This window comes from Fukomys damarensis, unplaced genomic scaffold (assembly GCF_012274545.1).
Source record: "Fukomys damarensis isolate Sample0158 unplaced genomic scaffold, DMR_v1.0_HiC HiC_scaffold_21, whole genome shotgun sequence".
Lineage (NCBI taxonomy): Eukaryota > Metazoa > Chordata > Mammalia > Rodentia > Bathyergidae > Fukomys > Fukomys damarensis.
Window position 1 is genome coordinate 16,308,858 of NW_022900933.1, and position 17,282 is coordinate 16,326,139.

The window sequence follows — 17,282 nt, forward strand, 5'->3', positions numbered from 1 at the left end:
TATTTCTGTATCACGCCACCCACTCCAATTTTAGTTGTTTGATTCAAAGTGGGATTTCTTCAGACTTTTCACTGTGATTCCCATCTCCCACCCCAGAAGCATCTGTGTTGCTCAGGTTGGTCTTCAACTCCCAGACTCAAGGGCTGGGAGATGGGATCACAGGCAAGGCAAGTACCACACTGGCTACGGAGCCTCTTTTTGTGGTACTGGGGATCGAACTAGGGTCCTTGAGCTTACGAGGCAGGCCACCGAACCGCTGAGCTAAATCCCCAGCCGGAGCCTCTCTTCTTAAACCTGCCATCTGATAAGGTACCTTTCTTCTTTCCTTTTTTTTTTTTTTTTTTTAATTACACATAGCAAAACTAGATATTTTTTTCCTCTTGGGAAAGGTCTGCACATAAAGGTGGGGACAGGACAGTATATAGGGAGGAAAAAAATACTGGTTATCGATAGGCCACAGGATTGAAATAAATTGGCTTAATTTAGCATATAAGAGGGCAAGAACAATTTCCAAGGAATGAGGCACTCCCAAGTGTTGAGATGAGATTTTTTGTTGGTTCCCAGGGTCGTGACCCTTAGCTGTCGCTCCAAGGCTGAGTTCCAGAGCTATTTGTGGCACTGTGACACACAGTGAAGCTCAAAGCTTTAGGCTCCAGTGCCAGCTGTGCACCCCAAGTGGTCAGGTAATGGTTCACATTTGATTCAATATGTAAAATTAAACCCAAATCTCTAGGTTCAAGGGCAAGACCTGGCTACAAAAGTCCCTTCCCTGGAAAAGCCAGCTGCTGGGCTCCAGCACCCAGAGGAGCTCAGAGCGAAAGGGCTCTCCCGTTAGAGGCTGTGGAAGAATGTGGGCCTGGAGGAAGCGTGTGGCTCAGTGGGAGATGCCCAGGGACTGCAGCAGATGGAAGGTGGCCCCCAAGGCCCAGCCCGTCTCTATGTTGTTCACTTTCTTTTTGAGCTGTTGAGAGAGAAAAAAAAAAAAAAAGTTTTCACATTTTTATCCAATTTTCAATTCTTAGGGACCAGGGATTTGGCTTAGTGTTGCCAATGCCTGCCTCGTGAGTGCAGGGCCCCGAGTTCAATCCTGGTACAAAAAAACACCAAAACCTGCAATATTCAATTCGTAGACAGATAATACCTTCAGAGACCATGTATGTGGCCAAACCAAGGCAAAACTAAGAAGAGCCAGTCTTGGGAGCTTCCCACTGCTCCCCTCCGTGACAGTCTTCCTCCAGCCATGGTCTATGGCCCTACACCCACTGCTCTCATTCTTGAGTGCTTCCGCCCAGGAAGTGGTCCTCCTCAAGCCCTCTAGACAGATCTACAAAGACAGGCTTCTGAACTCTTAATCCTGAAACAACATCCCCTGCTTTATTTTCTGAATCACCTCTTTCCGATAAGACAACTTAAAATGAAATGTTAGTGAATATGGCAGAGGGAGCATTATTAGGAGCTGGAAATACATGTAGGGGTGGGAAAACATACCAAGCTCCTGAATTCATACTATGGAAGCAACTGCTGCTTCTTAAGCACTAATAATCTAATCAGGACATCCAGGGCATTCTGGACCAATTTGTGCCTCAATTAACTGTGATCTCGGGCAAGATTTTAGGCTTGATTTTCTCAGTTACAGAACAAGGGGATTTGTAGCCTATCAAATTGTTTTCTTCAAAATTCCAGGGAATCCTTGGAAATAATTTGAAGGAAAAGGGGAATCTGAATGGCAAGGGAGTTCCAGGCCCCTAACTTTTGCTTCAAAAGAAGAGCTCTACTTTATCAGTTTAAATTATTGACATTCTATGTAAGCTTTTTTCTTCTCTTTTTTTTCTGGTCCAGGAATTGAACTCAGGACCTTGCACTTGCCAAGCAGGCACCACTTAGCTAAATCCCCAGCAGCTTTTGTTGAATAAAGATGGTTTTCGATACAGAAGTTTGAAAACCATTAGGTTAAGTGTTAACCTGATGAAAGTGAGTGTAGTCACTGTATCCAAAATAGGAGATGGGCCTTTAAATCATTGTCTTTTTTTTTTTTTAAAGCACTGGGAATTAAACCCAGGGTCTTCACACTGACTTCCATCCCCAGCCCTTTGAAAAAAATTTTTTTTTTACATTTTGAGACAGAGTCTTGTTAAGTCACTAATTTACCTAAGCTGGGCTTGAACTTGTGATCTGCCTCAGTTTACCGAAGTGCTGGGATTATGCCTGGATAGGATGATCATTTTTACCCACAAATTGATCCCCAACTAGCACGAAATACCTCCACTAATAGTAATACCAATATTAATACATGCCAGGTATTATGCTTTATATGCATTGCATCAATTATTTTAACAGTTCTATGAAATATGTATTGTATATGTATCCTTGTAGTTTGAGCAGGAACTTTAGAGGGGAAGCAAATCACATAAAGTCAGAGTTAGTCAGTTTGGGGAGTCAGAATTTGAATGCAGCCTTGATGGGCAACAGAACACATGCTCTCCTCCAAGACCACATCTTGTTTGTTTGTTTGGTTTTTGATACAGGGTCTCACTATGTAGCTGAGACTGACCTGGAACTCACTATGTAGCCCAGGCTGGTCTCAAACTCAGTGATCCTCCTGCCTCAGCCTCCTGAGTGCTGGGATTACAGGCATGTGCCCCCACGCCCAGCAATCACAGCTTCTTAAATTCTGTTATACTGATTTTCCTGGCAGGTAACTCTTCTGTGTTAAGCACATTAAATGTTGATATTGCTGACATATGTAACAATACATTAAATCCAAATACCTCAGTAGGAATGACTGCAATGTATAACACAAGATACAGGGCAATGTAAAGTCCTCTCCAACTGGGGAAACAGAAGTTGATACACAGGAAGGTGGGAGGGGAATGAGCTTAGAAGACAAACTAGTTTACCTCAACCCTAAATTCACAATTTCATGCCTTGCCTGAACACAAATACCTTCAATCTATGGATATCTTGATTACTAAGCAAGTTCTTAACTTTTGTCAAGACCAACAAAAGAAGACTGTTGGGGGCTACAGTGACCTGTCTCTTACCCGTAAGATGGTGCTGTCTGTAAAGCCAAAGCCTTCTTTTAACAGGGCTGTGATATAGCTGAGATCCATGCATAGGAAAGGACTGCTTGAGGTGAAGTTCTCCAAGTTATCACACACTGAAAGTGACAAGCGGTGCCCAGTTGAGTTCAAGTGTGTAATAAGCTGACAGAGTCAAGATTTTCTCTAAATTCAGAGGTAGAATAAGCAAAACAGGACTCTGCATTTGGTTGGTACCTGGGATTCTCAGGGATCACGCTGTGCACCCATTGCCCTTTTAAGACCCCAGCTTTTTAAGAACTTGCATAAATCTGGTATGAAACCTTGGGTTTTTTTGTTTGTTTGTTTTTTTGAGACAGGGTCTCACTATGTAGTGGAGACTGACCTGGAACTCACTATGAAGCCCAGGCTGGTCTCGGACTCACAGCGATCCTCCTGCCTCAGCCTTCCGAGTGCTGGGATTACAGGCGTGCACCACCATGCTCGGCTTGGTATGAAATCTTAACTGCCCGTATTTACACAAGTCCTAGTTTACTTATGAAATTTCTTTTGGATGGGGATGCTGAAGATCAAACCCAAGGCCTTGCACATACTAGGCAAGTACTGAGTTACATGCCTAGCCCCCTATTTGCCAAACTTCTACGACCAATTGTGGGGACTTAGTTCTAAGTCCCTTATCTATCATTAACTCAGAGGCCCAGAAGACAGGGAAATACCATTTATCCTGTCCATGGGGCCAGTGGATAAGATCATTTGTATCTTTATTTAGAGTGACCCTCTCAAGAAGTGCCTTTGGCTATGTCCCATGTACTTGGTGCTTGATGTTTCATTAACACTGGTAATATTTCAATTAAAAAACAGGAAGAAGGGCCAGGGATTTAGTTGAGTTGTGCCACAGCCTGCCTCCCAAGTGCAAGGGCCTGAGTTTGATTCCTGGTACCAAAATAAACAAACAAACAAAACAAGGAAAAAATGTAGAAAGACCATTTTCACCATTTCCCCAAAGCTTCTTGTATCCTGTATTCTTGTCCTGTGACACCTGACATTTTCAATTCTGGTACAGACCAGAGGAGTCCCCTGAGTGGTCACATCAGGTCACTGAGCTGACAGGCACCACATAGCCTGCCTTTCAAGGGCTTCCTGACACTCACCTTCCCTGGCTTTTCTTTCAAAATCTTCAACTTTTAAAAGGCCTCCCGCTTCATAATCTGAAATGAAACAAAACAGTAACTGGTATCAAAAAGCCTTCAAGGAAGCAAGAAAATTTATGCGAGTGACATTTATAATATTGTAATAATATTGAAAAACCAGAAATAAAATTTCCAACATTAAAGACTGAAATACACAAACACATATCCCTACAATACAGAAATCTATGCTGCCTATTTTACTTATTTACAATTAATGTGTGTTATCTACTCTTTTACATATATTTAACTACAATAAGCAAATAGGCTCATTAAAAAAAATAAATAGGAATTTAATTCGTATTTCTCAGGCCATGACAGGGTATCTACATGTACTCTCCCAGCTAAATAAAAGTATAACTTTGGTGATAAGGAAAAAAGCAATCCTAAAAAGCAGGAGGAAACCGCTTAGGGTAACAGATTAGTTGTCATTATCTTGAATGTGGTGATAGTTTCACAGGTATATATAGGTGACAAAATTTGGCCAACTGCCCTATAACGTGCATTTATAGTATGTCATTTATACCTCAATAAAGATGAAAAAAAAAAAGGGGAAAAGACTTTGTGTCCACGGCTTTAGGTCATCTTCTAGCTCCCAAAGACGCTGCCAAGTCGTACTGGGCAGGGATGTCTGCTACAGTCCTCCCCTTGGAGAGGCTGGGGCAACACAGCACCAGAGACGAGCCTTGGCCCTTCCCCACCACGATGCTCCACTTGCCCTCCTAGCCTGAGCGGAGGCAAACTCACCAATCATGTCTGTCTCAACAGCTCGGTCGTAATAGTAAGAGAAGGCGTAGAAGGAGCTTTCCCGGATCTCCTCCGGCTGGTGAAGTTTTCCTTGTACCACCCTCAGCACTTCGGCAAAGCAGGGCTCAAAGCCTACCTTCCCTGCCAGGGCAAAATCGCAAGCTGAGAACAGGGATTGGGCAAGGGGCCTCTCTGAGGCAAGCTGCTGGAGCCAGGGAGGGGACAGCAGGTAGAAAAACAAAGATGAGTATACTTCTGCAATCCCACTTTCTCCAGGCCAGCCCACCTCTCTAACCCTATGTTCTGAGCTGGGTGTGGTGATGCATGCCTGTAATCCCAGCACTTAGGAGGCTGAGGCAGGAAGATCTCCATGAGTTCAAGGCCAGCCTGAACTACATAGTGAGACCCTGTCTCAAAAAAAGGTCTAACCCATGTTCACCAAACAGCAGCACCGGGCAACCTGGCACTGCTGCCTACCATTGTGTCCCATGGTCTCTGTGAGCAAGTACTCAGAGGGCTCACCTGTTTCCTTCACTGATAAAACAAGTTTCTTCCTTAATTTTACATTTATGCCTTTTATAGTATCTAAGATAAATCATTCTTCCTATCATCTCAATTTTAAGTTTTACTATGATTTAAATAGCTAAACATTAACTGAACCTGAAATGGTTGAATGCTGCTACATTAAACTCAGACTACCAACCTTTTTTTTTTTGGTGCCAGGGATTGAACTTGGGACCTTGCCCTTGTGAGGCAGTTGGGATGCCCCTGAGCTAAATCCTCAGCCCCCCAACAGATTTTTTTTTTTTTTTTTTTTTTTTTTTTGGTACCAGGGATCAAACTCGGGACCTTGTGCTTGCAAAGCAGGCAGCAGCACCACTGAGCTAAATCCCCGGCCCCCACCAACAGATTTCTAATGGATATTCATCCAGAGAAACACAAACAGGCTGCACAGGGACAGCTGTCTTGTTTTCTGTCCTTTCACATGAGTCCCTGGAGACAGATTTTTGGAATGAGGGTCTGCAATGTAATCTTTCTCGAGCTCAGGAAAGTTTCTTGTGAAACTTTGCAGAACTTCTACTGTAAAGGTCATGAAAACATTACTCACCCTCTTGGTTGCCACCATACTGGTATTTCACACCCCCAAAGATCCACTCTGCTTCCAACCATCTTGGTAGACAGGCACTTCGGAAAGTGTGTCCCTCAATCCCTGAAAGGAAGCAGAGGAAGAGGGGGCAGGTGAGGGGAGAGAGAGAGAGAGAGAAAGAGAGAGAGAGAGAGAGGAAGGTAAGCAAGAAATCTGTAAAGCTGAAAGGGATCACCAAGAGGGCAGGGACTTAATCTTGTTAAATTAGTTCCTTAACTGCATCCTATGACAGCAATACTTTTTCTTTCTTTCTTTTTCTGTGACAGGAATTCTTGATTCAGGTTTCATAGGTTTGTAGGGTTGGTAACCCGAAACTACAGACACATTTCGTGCTCATGTGACTTTGGCAAAAGGGTACATGTTTTATTTTTGGTACCGGGGATCAAACTGTGGACCTTGTGCTTGCGAAGCAGGTGGCAGAACCACTGAGCTAAATCCCTGACCCAGAAGGGAACATGGTTCTCATCACGTCTCAAAGAAAACAAACCCCAAAATAGTTTCCTCCTGTCTACAATGGAGCTAAACACTGTGCTACCTTTCTTCAGTAGTAGTCAAGGGGCTTACATGAAATATACTTGAAGATGTTTGGAAAACTAGCAAGTGCCACACTATACCCATTCCATTAAAGGTTTACTGTGAGCCAGGTATCACAAAGATACATCAAATACAAAGTCACACACATAACATGAGGAACAGGGCACAGGAACTTGACCCAAATCACAAAACTGGGACTGCATCCAGTTCTGCCCAACCCAAACTATGAAGAGTTAAATGGAAATGCTCAGTTATTTTACCTTCCAAATGTAAAGACTGTGCTTTCTGCACAGCCCACAGAGGGTAAGGGCTTGTGCAAGCTCCTGCCAAATACACTCTTTGGGCCCTCATTTTCTGCAGAAGCTTCAGGCTCCTAGCTACAGGGTGTTAGCCCTATACAAGTCGACTTCATTCTAAACATGGCTAATAATACATAAAGCACCTTATCTTCTGAGATGGACAAGAAATTTGCAATTATTATGTACATTATACAACCCAGGCTTCTACGTCAAAGTAAATCTTTCCTCTATAGGATCATGGCCAAGGAAGGAAGCGACAAGCTGATTACCAGTGTCACCCTCACCAACCCCCACCCAGCAAAGGTACCCAGGCAAACCTTCTGTTTCCAGGGCTCCCAGGGTTGCTAGTCTTGCAGCTTTCAATCCAAGTCCCAAGTAACTGTAAAATATAGGATTGACCAATCTCTTGCTAGTCTTCATGTTCTCCAGCCCTAAACTGCGTGTTTCAAAGGTAGTATGTATCTCCCTTTGGAGATGAAAACCTTGTTATATTTCTGACTTACTTATCTCATGTGGTCAAAAAGAGGAAATGTCTGTACCTTTTGATCAAGGCTGTGCAGTAAGAACTGCCCACAGGTCCAACTCAAAGGTCAGCAACAGCGATTCTTCCTAGGGTCCCACCTTGGAAGCCACCCTCAGAAAAGCCTCGCCCTAAGGGGGTTCAGATGCCAGGCAGAGTTGGTATGGAGCTTTGCTGAGCCTTCTCCATGTTTGAGTCTTCTAACACATATATTTCTGACAGAAATGGAGAAGGCTGTCGGGTCCCTTGGGATGGGTAAGTGTCATAGGTTTCTGCTGAGGGGTCTTAGGGGACTGGCAAAGATAAAGCTGATCAAATGCAGTAACAGGTTTGAGAATGCCTTGGCAAGTTAGGAAAATCATACGATGTGAAATCTGCTTCCCTGTCCCCTTCCTCACCTATGTGTATACAGCTTATAAGTGCCGTTAAACATCTCAAAAGAAGTGAGGTAGCCCTTAGGGGTTTGTTCCAGGGTTTTCTGCAAATCAGAAAAAGCAAAAAGACTATTCAGGATTTTGAATTGTCTAACACTCTTATCACCACCATCCCTGTCCCTCCCCGACAAATCAGAGATGGAGACAGGTGAAGCTGCCAACCTCACAAGGCTTGAGAAATCGAAGGGACTCTGAACAGCAAGACGGCAAGGGGAAGCTTGCCAGTCACGATGACTCAGCCTGTTTGTGGTGGAGCTGCTGCTGGGCAACAGGGCACCACTTTCTTGATGCCATCATATGCCTGCCGAGTGTGCTGCTAACAGACCATGCGAATGACTCACCTCAAACTGGGGCAGGAATGTGATTTGGGTGGAAGCCCCTCCCAGGTCCAGAGTCCCCACAGTCTGCTGGCCACGGCTATGCAGCTGACCTGTTAAAAGAGGGCTCAGAATGTCTCCCACATCTGCAGAGCCCTATACCCACTTTCGGGCAATTCTCTCCTGCTCTCGTACACCAAGGTATTCCATAAATACACACTGCCCCCGGCCTCAAGGCTGCAGGTGTCAAGTCAGGGGGACTCTTGGAGCGGAGCAGAAGACACCTTAAAGACAGTTATAACTATTATCTTTGTGTTTTTCTACTTTTTGTGGGGACAGTACTAGGAATTGAACCCTGAAGTACTCTACCACTGCGCTACATCCCCAGCCCCTTGTATTTTGTAATTTTTTTTTTTTGGTATTGGGGATTAAACTCAGGACCCTGCACTTGCCAGGCAGGCACGGTGCCACTGAGCTAACTCCCCACACTATACTCTGATCTCTCTTCCTCCCCCACTCCTCTCAACAGGGTCTCACTATGGTAACCCAGGCTGCCTCAAACTCAGTGATCCTCCTGCCTCAGCCTCCCAAGTACTAGGATTACAGGCATGTGCCACCACGCCCAGCTTCTCACTCTCTTTTGTAAATAAAGTACAATACAGGAAAAAAAGAAAGGATTTTCGGTCTTCCAATCTTTTATGCCAGAGAAGGTCCTTCCCCACACCCCTCCTTCTGAGACCTAGCCTCAAATTTGCACTCTTCTGCTGTAGGAGTGCTAAGATAACATCATATTCAATGTAATTACCTGTTAGAAAATTCACAGTAATCCAGGCTAATATGCCTAAAAGAGAGAAAGACAAGGATTACACTCTAGAGCACTTTTTTCCTGGTTCAATCTTTGAAATTTCATAATTAGAATATATGTTTCCCTTTTTCTGTGTGGCCGTATTTTCTGCTATCCCATTCCTCTTTCCTATTGTTTCTCCTTATTTAGTTCCTTTTTCTTTAGCACTCCATCCCAGTCCCAGGCTCTTTAATCTTTCAGTGACTGTTATTTCCCCAGTCTGCCCACCTTCACTGGAGCCATCCATAATGCTAACACTGTCATCAGGAACCAGGAAAGGTGACTTCTTGAAGGTCTCCTCCACCTAAAATGAAAGAGGAAAAAAAATCTGGATTCCCTGAGGTAATAAAACAGATGTGCAGCCTGTAATTCCATTGTGGTGCAGGCCTGTAATTCCAGCACTTTGGAGGCAACAGCAGGGGGATCACTGTGGGTTCGAGGCCATCCTGTGCTACACAGCAAGACCGTGTCTCAAAAATACAAAACAAAACAAAAAAACCAAAACCCCCAGATGTGCACATTTTAGTTGTGTTCTACAAGGCTTACAAAACTACTTTATTTTCTTTAGATACATTTTTAGCAGAAGCAGAATTAGGCAGCCATTACTATTTTCCTGCAAAAACACAAACCCAAGGATTCCTTTGACTATAAAGTAAATCTCTATCAAGCCATTAAATTTATAGATTAATTGGACTTAGGAATAAGCGTATATCTGACCCTGCCATGCCAATCAGGATTCTAAAGTTTTGTGGAAAAGCCCTTGATTAAGTCCACCTGGGCACGCACGGGACGTGGGGAGGAGCCTCTCCCAGTGACTCCTCACATGAGCAGAGGGACGTGCTGGGGCGGAAGAGCTCCCAAAGCTGAGGCAATCTGCTACCAGCCCCTGGTTGGATGCTGACACCTAGCTGGGACCGCTGGTGTCTTAGGACCCAGACCTAGACTTACAGATCCTGTGTTAGGAGGAGGGAACCAAGATCCCCCACAAATGCTTTCGATTCCTCATAAATACAACCAATGATATGTTTGCCATGGCTTATTTTGTTATGGTCACATCAAGCGGTGACCTCTGGACCCTGCTTCAACCCAGGAAAGCCAGTTCCATGCTCTATAAGCAAGCTTTTGAGAAGACAGATAAGCAAACAGTAATAAGCAAATTCTGCTCTTGCCTTCTCCCCTCCGCTTTTCCACCCCAGTTCGTTCTCAACATAGCAGCCAGAAGGGTGCTTTTATTATCTGTTTATTTACTGCAGTACTGGAGATTGAATCCAGGGCCTCCTGCTTACTAGGCAAGCACCAGTGCGACATCCCCAGGCCTATTTTTTTTCCCCAAGGCCCATTTTTTTAAGACAGGGTCTTGCTAAGTTGCCTGGCCTTGAATTGTAATCTTCCTGCCTCAGACTTATGAGTAGCTAAGATTTCTGGTGTGTGCTGCCATGCCCAACTCAGAGTGGTGTTTTTAAAATGGACATGAGATCTCTCTTTAGCTCAAAACCTTCTACGAGCTTCCTTCTTAGAGAATAAGCCAAAGTCTTCACTTTGGGAGCCTCTATGATACATTACCCTCTACTCCCACTTCCCTCTCACTGCCAAGTCACCTCGAGCTGACCTCCTGGATGCAGCTCTGAACATACTGGACGTGTTCCTCACTTTGACCTCTGCACCATTTCTTTAGCTGAAATATTCTTCTCATAAATATCTTATACAAGTGCTTCTCATTACCCTCAGATCTCCCTCTGATCAAATGAATCTTTTGTTTGTTTTGAGATGAGGTCTCACTGTGGTTCAGGCTGGCATCCACTTGCAATAATCCTCCTGCCTCAGCCTCCTGAGTGCTGGGATGAGAGGCGTGGGCCACTACACTGGCTCAAATCAGTCTTATCAAAAAGGTTTTGCTGACTTCTATCTAAAATAGCATCTTTGCCCTCAGCTGCACCAGCACTCCAGGCCTGCTGTACCCTGCTGTTTCTCTCCATAGCATCTACAGTGCCTGACACACTTTGCACTAAGTTGTTCAGCTGTTTATTTTGTTTCCCTGAAACTGGAATACAAACCCCACAGGGAAGACAGTGTTCATCTTCTTTTTTCCCTGCTGCGGCATCCCAGCAACATCCCCAGCCCCCAGTACTCATGTAGTAGATAAATAAACAAAGGATCGAGGTTTGGATTTTCACACAGACGTGCTAGGCTGTTTGTCCTTGGAGAAAGGACATTAAGTCCTCTGTGCTGACAGTCAAAGGAAAATCAAGTCAGAGTACGAATAGCACAGCTGTAATACAAAATCCTTTCTTGCTGTGGTTTTTTAATTTTAATGATAGGGTTCTGGCTATAAATATTCTTTACAAAGTGAAATTTAAATACTATGAGCCAGGATTTAGCTCAGTGGCACTGCACCTGCCTTGTAAGTGCAAGGTCCTGAGTTTGATCCCTGGCACCAAAAAAAAAAAAAAAAATTAAATAAATACTGTGTGTTTTTATTTTAAGTACTAAGTTTATAAAACTCTATAGCTGCTGGGGCTTTAGCTCAGTGGTAACATGCCTGCCTTGCAAGTGCAAGGTCCTGAATTCTATCCTCAGTACCCCCCCCCGACAAAGACCAATATAAAACTCTATAAATTTTTCATCTGAATAGAAAAAGAGGATTTATCAGGAGGCTGAGGCAGGAGAATTGCTATGAATTCAAGACCAGCCTGGGCTACATATTGAGTTAGTTCCAGGTCAGTCTGAACTACCTAGTGAGACCCAGTCTCAAAAAAAAACAAAAAAAACAAAAAAAACCCCAAAAAAGAGGATTTAAAGAAATGACTTGAGTTTGATCCCTGGTACCAAAAAACAAACAAACACAGAAATGACTTCTAAAATATTTTAAAATTTTAAAAAATAAATGACTTTTAAAAATATTTCAAATTGGGCCAAGGATTTAGTTAAATGGCACCTCACCTGCCTTGCAAATGCAAGGTCCTGAGTTTGATCCCCCAGTACTGCAAAACAAACAAACAAAAATCAAACAACAAAAAAAAAACCCAAAACAAAAACAAATGAATAAATAAATATTTCAAATTTGGTATGCATAGTGGTAAATGCCTGTAATCTCAGCATTAAGGATGCCGAGGCAGGAGGATCACCAAGAGTTCAAGGCCAGCCTGGACTAAATAATGAGTTCAAGGCTAGCATGAACTACATAGGGAAAAAACAAAAGCAAAAATTCCACAATTCTCAAAAACTTTAATGCTAAGAGGAAAAATCCAGATAAAAAAAGAAAATGTGAACTGTATGATTCCATTCACATGAAATGTCAGAACAAGCTAAACTTGTGTATAATGACAGAAAGAAGATCAGGGGTTTCTTGATTTCAGGGGTGGGGAAATAGACAAGGAAACTTCTATAATTGTCAAATATATTTGTATACTTAAAATGGACGTAATTTTTTTTGGTTTTTTGAGACAGGGTCTCACTATATAGTTGAGACTGACCTGGAACTCACTATGTAGCTCAGGCTGGTCTCAAACTCACAGGGATCCTCCTGCCTCAGCCTCCCGAGTGCTGGGATTACAGGCGTGCGCCACCACGCCCAGCTAAAATGGACATAATTTTGGACAGAAAATAGAATATTCATATGGAGGAAAAAATAGAATTATCAAAGAGGCAGATTTCAAAAATTACCTCAAATAGCAGAGCCTGGGCTTTCTGTTCTGGCAGTAAGCGCAGCCCTGCTGTTGCCTTCAGCACCACAGGGGTCCTTTTCCAGTGACTTCGAGGGATGGAGTCTTTGGCCACCTCTAACAGTTCTTGAACAGTCTTAGCACCCTTCAAAAGAGAGAACCTATTCATCCAATGAGCAGTCCACCGGCAGCACTGGTCTGGGGGGAGCAACACAGCTGAGGCGGAAGCCTCCAACTCCTCTCTGCCCTGTGACAGCACAAACCTAGAGAAGTAGGGTGCGCTCCAGAAATATCCATTGAATTTTGTTTGCTTTTTAAGACAGGGTCTCACTTTATAGTCTGGCTGGTCTTAAACTTGCAATTCTTCTGTCTCAGCTTCCTGAGGTTTATAGGCTTGAACCACCAGGCCCAGTTCCATTTCATTTTGATAGCTGTAATAAAAGCTATTCTTTTATAGTGTGGTCATTTTAACTGGTTTGGTTTTGTTTTTTAGATAGTGCCTCACTATGTAGTTCAGGCTGTCCTTGAACTCACTATACAGAACGCATGACCATCCTCCTGCCTCAGCCTCCTGAGTGCTGGGATTACATGTATGAGCCACCATGTTCAATGATTGTTGTCTTACGTCTCAATAAATTCAGTTGAGGTCAGAAAGTTATGTATAGTGCAAGGCACTCAGGAATTGAAGTCAGGCTTGCTTGCTAGCCCAGCAACCTAACATGCGTCACCAGGCCTACCCAGGTCTTGGTTTCCTTGGTGAGAGGTGGGACATATACCTCGTACCACCACTAAGCTGCTGGACATATTAGACAAGGCAAAATGGTGTCCATAGCTGTTACACTACACTTTCACGATCTCCTTAAGAACAAAGTGTGTCAGGCTCATTTTTGGATCACTATCATCTACAATGCATGGCACCCAGTAGAAGCTCCATTTTTGGTAAGTGAAAATCACTTGTAAAAATCTAATACTTCAGCTAGGTGTGATGGTACACACCTGTAATTCCAGCTACTTGGGAGGCTGAAACAGGATGATCACAAGTTTGAAGTCAGTCTGGGCAAATGAGTGAGACCCTGTCTCAGTATGAAAAAAATTTTTTAAAGGGCTGAGGATATAGGCCAGTGGCACAGTGGTCCCAGTATTGCAACCACAACACAATCCTTTCTAAATTTCAAATTCTCTGATAACATAGTTGATGTCAACAGCTCTAATTTTATGCTGCATTTGCCATTTCAGGTGACAATGAACCGAGAGAATATGTCCGCTCAGTTTTCAAGCTCAAAACATTTCCCTCTCCTTTTTATTCTTTTTTTTTTTTTTTTTTTTAAACACAAGGTTTCACTATTTTGCCTGTGCTGGTCTGAACTTCTGGACTTAAGGGATCCTCCCGCTGCAGCTTTCTGAATCTGGGACAAGATGTGCATTCGACTCAGTGGACTTTCAAGCCCTTTATTTCTCTGTTTACTTTTTAGTTTAGTTTAGTTTTGTTTTTTGGTACCAGGGATCAAACTTGGGACCTTGCACTTGTGAGGCAGGTGGAGGTAAATCCCTGGCAGCTTTTTAGTTTTTTTAGACAGGATCTTGCTATTACATCCAGGCTCGTTTCAAACTCACGATCCTCTTGCCTCAGTCTCATAAGTTCTGGGATTACAGGTGTACATACCATGCCTGACAACCCATTCTTAATGACAGGTTTTACCTTGGTTAATGATTATTCTGTGACATTGACCAATACCTTATATCTACTACCAAAGTTCAACATTCTGCCTTTTTTAAAAAAAAAGTTCTGCCTCACTTTATTTCAGTTGTGTTGGCACCAGACACACTGGGTATAGTATATTGTGGGTGGCTGAAATGACAGATATAGCCACCAGGCACCATAAACTCCACCTTCTACTACCAAAGAGTTCTGTTGTCATGGGCTGCTGCCAAATTTCTCAGGAACAGGCGAGGTTCCCTTCTTAATGAGGCACTCTGAAATGAAATTCTCTACCCCTCAACTGCTATGTGTATACTTCATATGCTATAGAACTTCGTGCCTATCTTCTGTATTTACATTGACTAATGCTGTAGTTGGCTTCGACTCAAAATCCTATACAGTAAATACAAAAAGAGCAATCTCTTAAAAGCTGGTGCCATCCTGCATGAATACAACTTATTTTCTAGTCTCCTCTTCAGCACTAGTGAACCTGATAAATATAACTACTGCTATCCAGGAGACTGAGGAGAGGACACTGATCTCATACATGCTCTCAAAATTATTTCATGAACAGCATGAAGTATTTAATAGGTATTCATAATTAACAATAGGTATTAATAATGGCATGGTTAAGTTATCAAGGCACTGAGACTCTAAACATCAAATCACAGGATACTCACCTGCTTTGGTTGATCTGCAAAAGCAGAAAGTCCTGGCTTCAAAGATTCAAAAACTTCCCCTTCCAGAACTGGAAGCTGTCCTATTTTGTCCCCAGGACAAAAAGAAGGGAGTTGGCTGATTACCGAAAGTTAGGCTGCTAGGCTGTGTAGGTCATCTGTGACTTACTAAATTAACTTACTCTTCTCCCCTGATAATCCCACCTGCAAGCACTGTCTTGCTGAAGAATTTGGAAGGAAAATTAGGTGGCAACCCTTAAGGGCCTGTGTCATTTCTCAGGTAGATGCCTAACTTCTACTCCTTTTCCCAGGCTCCATGGGGGACAATTCAGAAAAAGTTAATCTTCAAGGTCCCCTTAGTCCCTTCTCCAAGGATGACAGGGAAACTCCCACTGATCCTTTCCCCAAGATCACTCTCAATATTCTCAATATTCTGGATCCCTAGAGCATTAACCAACTTCAGAGAAAAGGGCAAATGAGCTATTCCTGGACATATGGGTTTCAGACTATAGGCAGCCCAAATTCCTCTTAACTGCACATCGAATTAAATTATGTGCTTGAGGGCTGGGGATTTAGCTCAGTTATTCCAAGTTTGCCTCACAAGTGGAAGGTCCTGAGTTTGATCCCTGGTACCAAAAAAAAATTGTAACTGTTTGATTAAAGCCCAAAATGTTCTCTGAACACACTCAATAGTTGTGAGATTCCTGACTCTACATCATACCTCAGCACTTCTGTTTATGAGAGGGAATGCTAAAGCATGGATTCACAGACTCTGGCAAGGTACCATTGCACTTACCTTGTATTTTCTGCACAAAGGTATAAACATGAATTCGAGTTCCAGTGCTCCCCGCATCAAACATAATCCCATAGAAGGTGCTGGTGCTGACATTGACGGGGCACATGGAAGATAGGAAGATACCCTCAAACCAAGTCTGCTGGTCTCTGTGGAAGACTGTGCTGCAAACACAGGATATCACCAGCATGAAAAGGGCTGCGCTCCGAGTAGTGGCCATGCTCTTCCCAAGGTGTGGTAATGCCAGGCTTTGCTGTGGGCGCTGTGCTGCTCACACTCCTGTGGTAACTTTCAGGACAAAGACACACAAGGTTAGTCCAATAGGCTTATTCGGCTAACCTGCAAGAGAAACACTAGTATGGAAATCCCAACCTGTTCCCAAGGTGTTGCTTCTCTATTTCAAATAACCAGTACAACAAGCTAAACCAGAGTAATACAAACTCTTAGCACCTTTTCTGAAGAGTATCCAAAACTGAGATCTAAAATATATTTTTTCACACTTCTTTTTTTTTAGTTGTTTTCTTGTATCAGAGATTGCTCAGGGCCCCACACCTGGGAGGAACGCACAGTGCCACTGAGCTAAATCCTGGGCCCCACCCACGCTTTGCTTTTTTATTTATTTTATTTTTTGGGTACCAGGGATCGAACTCTGATCCTTGTGCTTGCGAGGCAGGCAGCAGAACCAATGAGCAAAATCCCCGGCCCCATGCTTTGCTTTTAATTGTAAGATGGTTCTCACATATTCAAAGGCTCTCTGCCTCCTATAGTTCACTATAATTTTCTTTTTTCTATTTTGACAATTTTGCTTTTAGATGTTACTTTTTTTCTTTCTCTCATTTTCTTTTCCTCCATTCGTCCTTCTTTGATTGCTAAGAAGCTTCAACTTCTGAATTAAATTTATAAAGTTACAAAGAAGTTATAAAAGCCCTATCACTGGGATGTTCACAGCCTTCAAAAATCAAGCCACTGGACTATCATCTGTGATCAACATTGATGCCAGTGATGCACTATTTCAAGGAAATAAATAAACTGAACTGTAAAACTTTAGTAGATCATTACAGGTTTTAAAGACTGCCTTCATAGGTTTCAGGCCACATTATTCATTACCAGAGAACTGAGTGAGAGAAGATGGTCAAATGAAGGCAGAGAGGGTCTAGGACTTGCTGCAAGTCATAAGGCAAGAGAGTAATGAGATCCAACTCAGAAATCAGTCTTCAGTCTTGCCTAACCTTTTTTTCCGACTCCAGATACCTCCCTTAAGACAAGTTACTGCTTGGGTTTTTTAGTGTGTCCTCAGCAGAGACAAAAAAAAAAGTATTGTGTTTGACATTATGTGTTTTGAATTTGTATATTATGGAGCTAAATACACATGCTTCTGGAAACC

General features: G+C 43.0%; 1 protein-coding gene and 1 long non-coding RNA gene across 4 annotated transcripts in view; one reads left to right on the top strand and one right to left on the bottom strand.

Annotated features, from left to right (window-relative positions):
• Nucleotides 1–326: 326 nt before the first annotated feature.
• Entpd5 (ectonucleoside triphosphate diphosphohydrolase 5 (inactive)) overlaps nucleotides 327–17,282 on the bottom strand; it is a 33,324-nt gene continuing 16,368 nt past the window's right edge. For 2 of the 3 annotated variants that reach the window (XM_010645474.1, XM_010645473.2), the window contains 13 exons: nucleotides 15,902–16,186; nucleotides 15,109–15,188; nucleotides 12,731–12,874; nucleotides 9,296–9,371; nucleotides 9,029–9,064; nucleotides 8,248–8,336; nucleotides 7,871–7,950; nucleotides 7,270–7,331; nucleotides 6,081–6,182; nucleotides 4,973–5,113; nucleotides 4,190–4,246; nucleotides 3,042–3,157; nucleotides 327–961 (listed from right to left, as the gene is read on the bottom strand). In XM_010645474.1, coding sequence (XP_010643776.1) covers nucleotides 875–961; nucleotides 3,042–3,157; nucleotides 4,190–4,246; nucleotides 4,973–5,113; nucleotides 6,081–6,182; nucleotides 7,270–7,331; nucleotides 7,871–7,950; nucleotides 8,248–8,336; nucleotides 9,029–9,064; nucleotides 9,296–9,371; nucleotides 12,731–12,874; nucleotides 15,109–15,188; nucleotides 15,902–16,118 — 1,287 coding nt within the window. In that variant the 5' untranslated portion in view covers nucleotides 16,119–16,186 and the 3' untranslated portion in view covers nucleotides 327–874. The remainder of the gene's footprint in view (nucleotides 962–3,041; nucleotides 3,158–4,189; nucleotides 4,247–4,972; nucleotides 5,114–6,080; nucleotides 6,183–7,269; nucleotides 7,332–7,870; nucleotides 7,951–8,247; nucleotides 8,337–9,028; nucleotides 9,065–9,295; nucleotides 9,372–12,730; nucleotides 12,875–15,108; nucleotides 15,189–15,901; nucleotides 16,187–17,282) is intronic. The other variant, XM_010645475.2, reaches the window with a different exon arrangement.
• LOC117287122 lies at nucleotides 6,204–7,333 on the top strand. The gene is made up of 2 exons (XR_004518315.1): nucleotides 6,204–6,473; nucleotides 7,186–7,333. It is a non-coding gene; the product is annotated as an uncharacterized LOC117287122 (long non-coding RNA).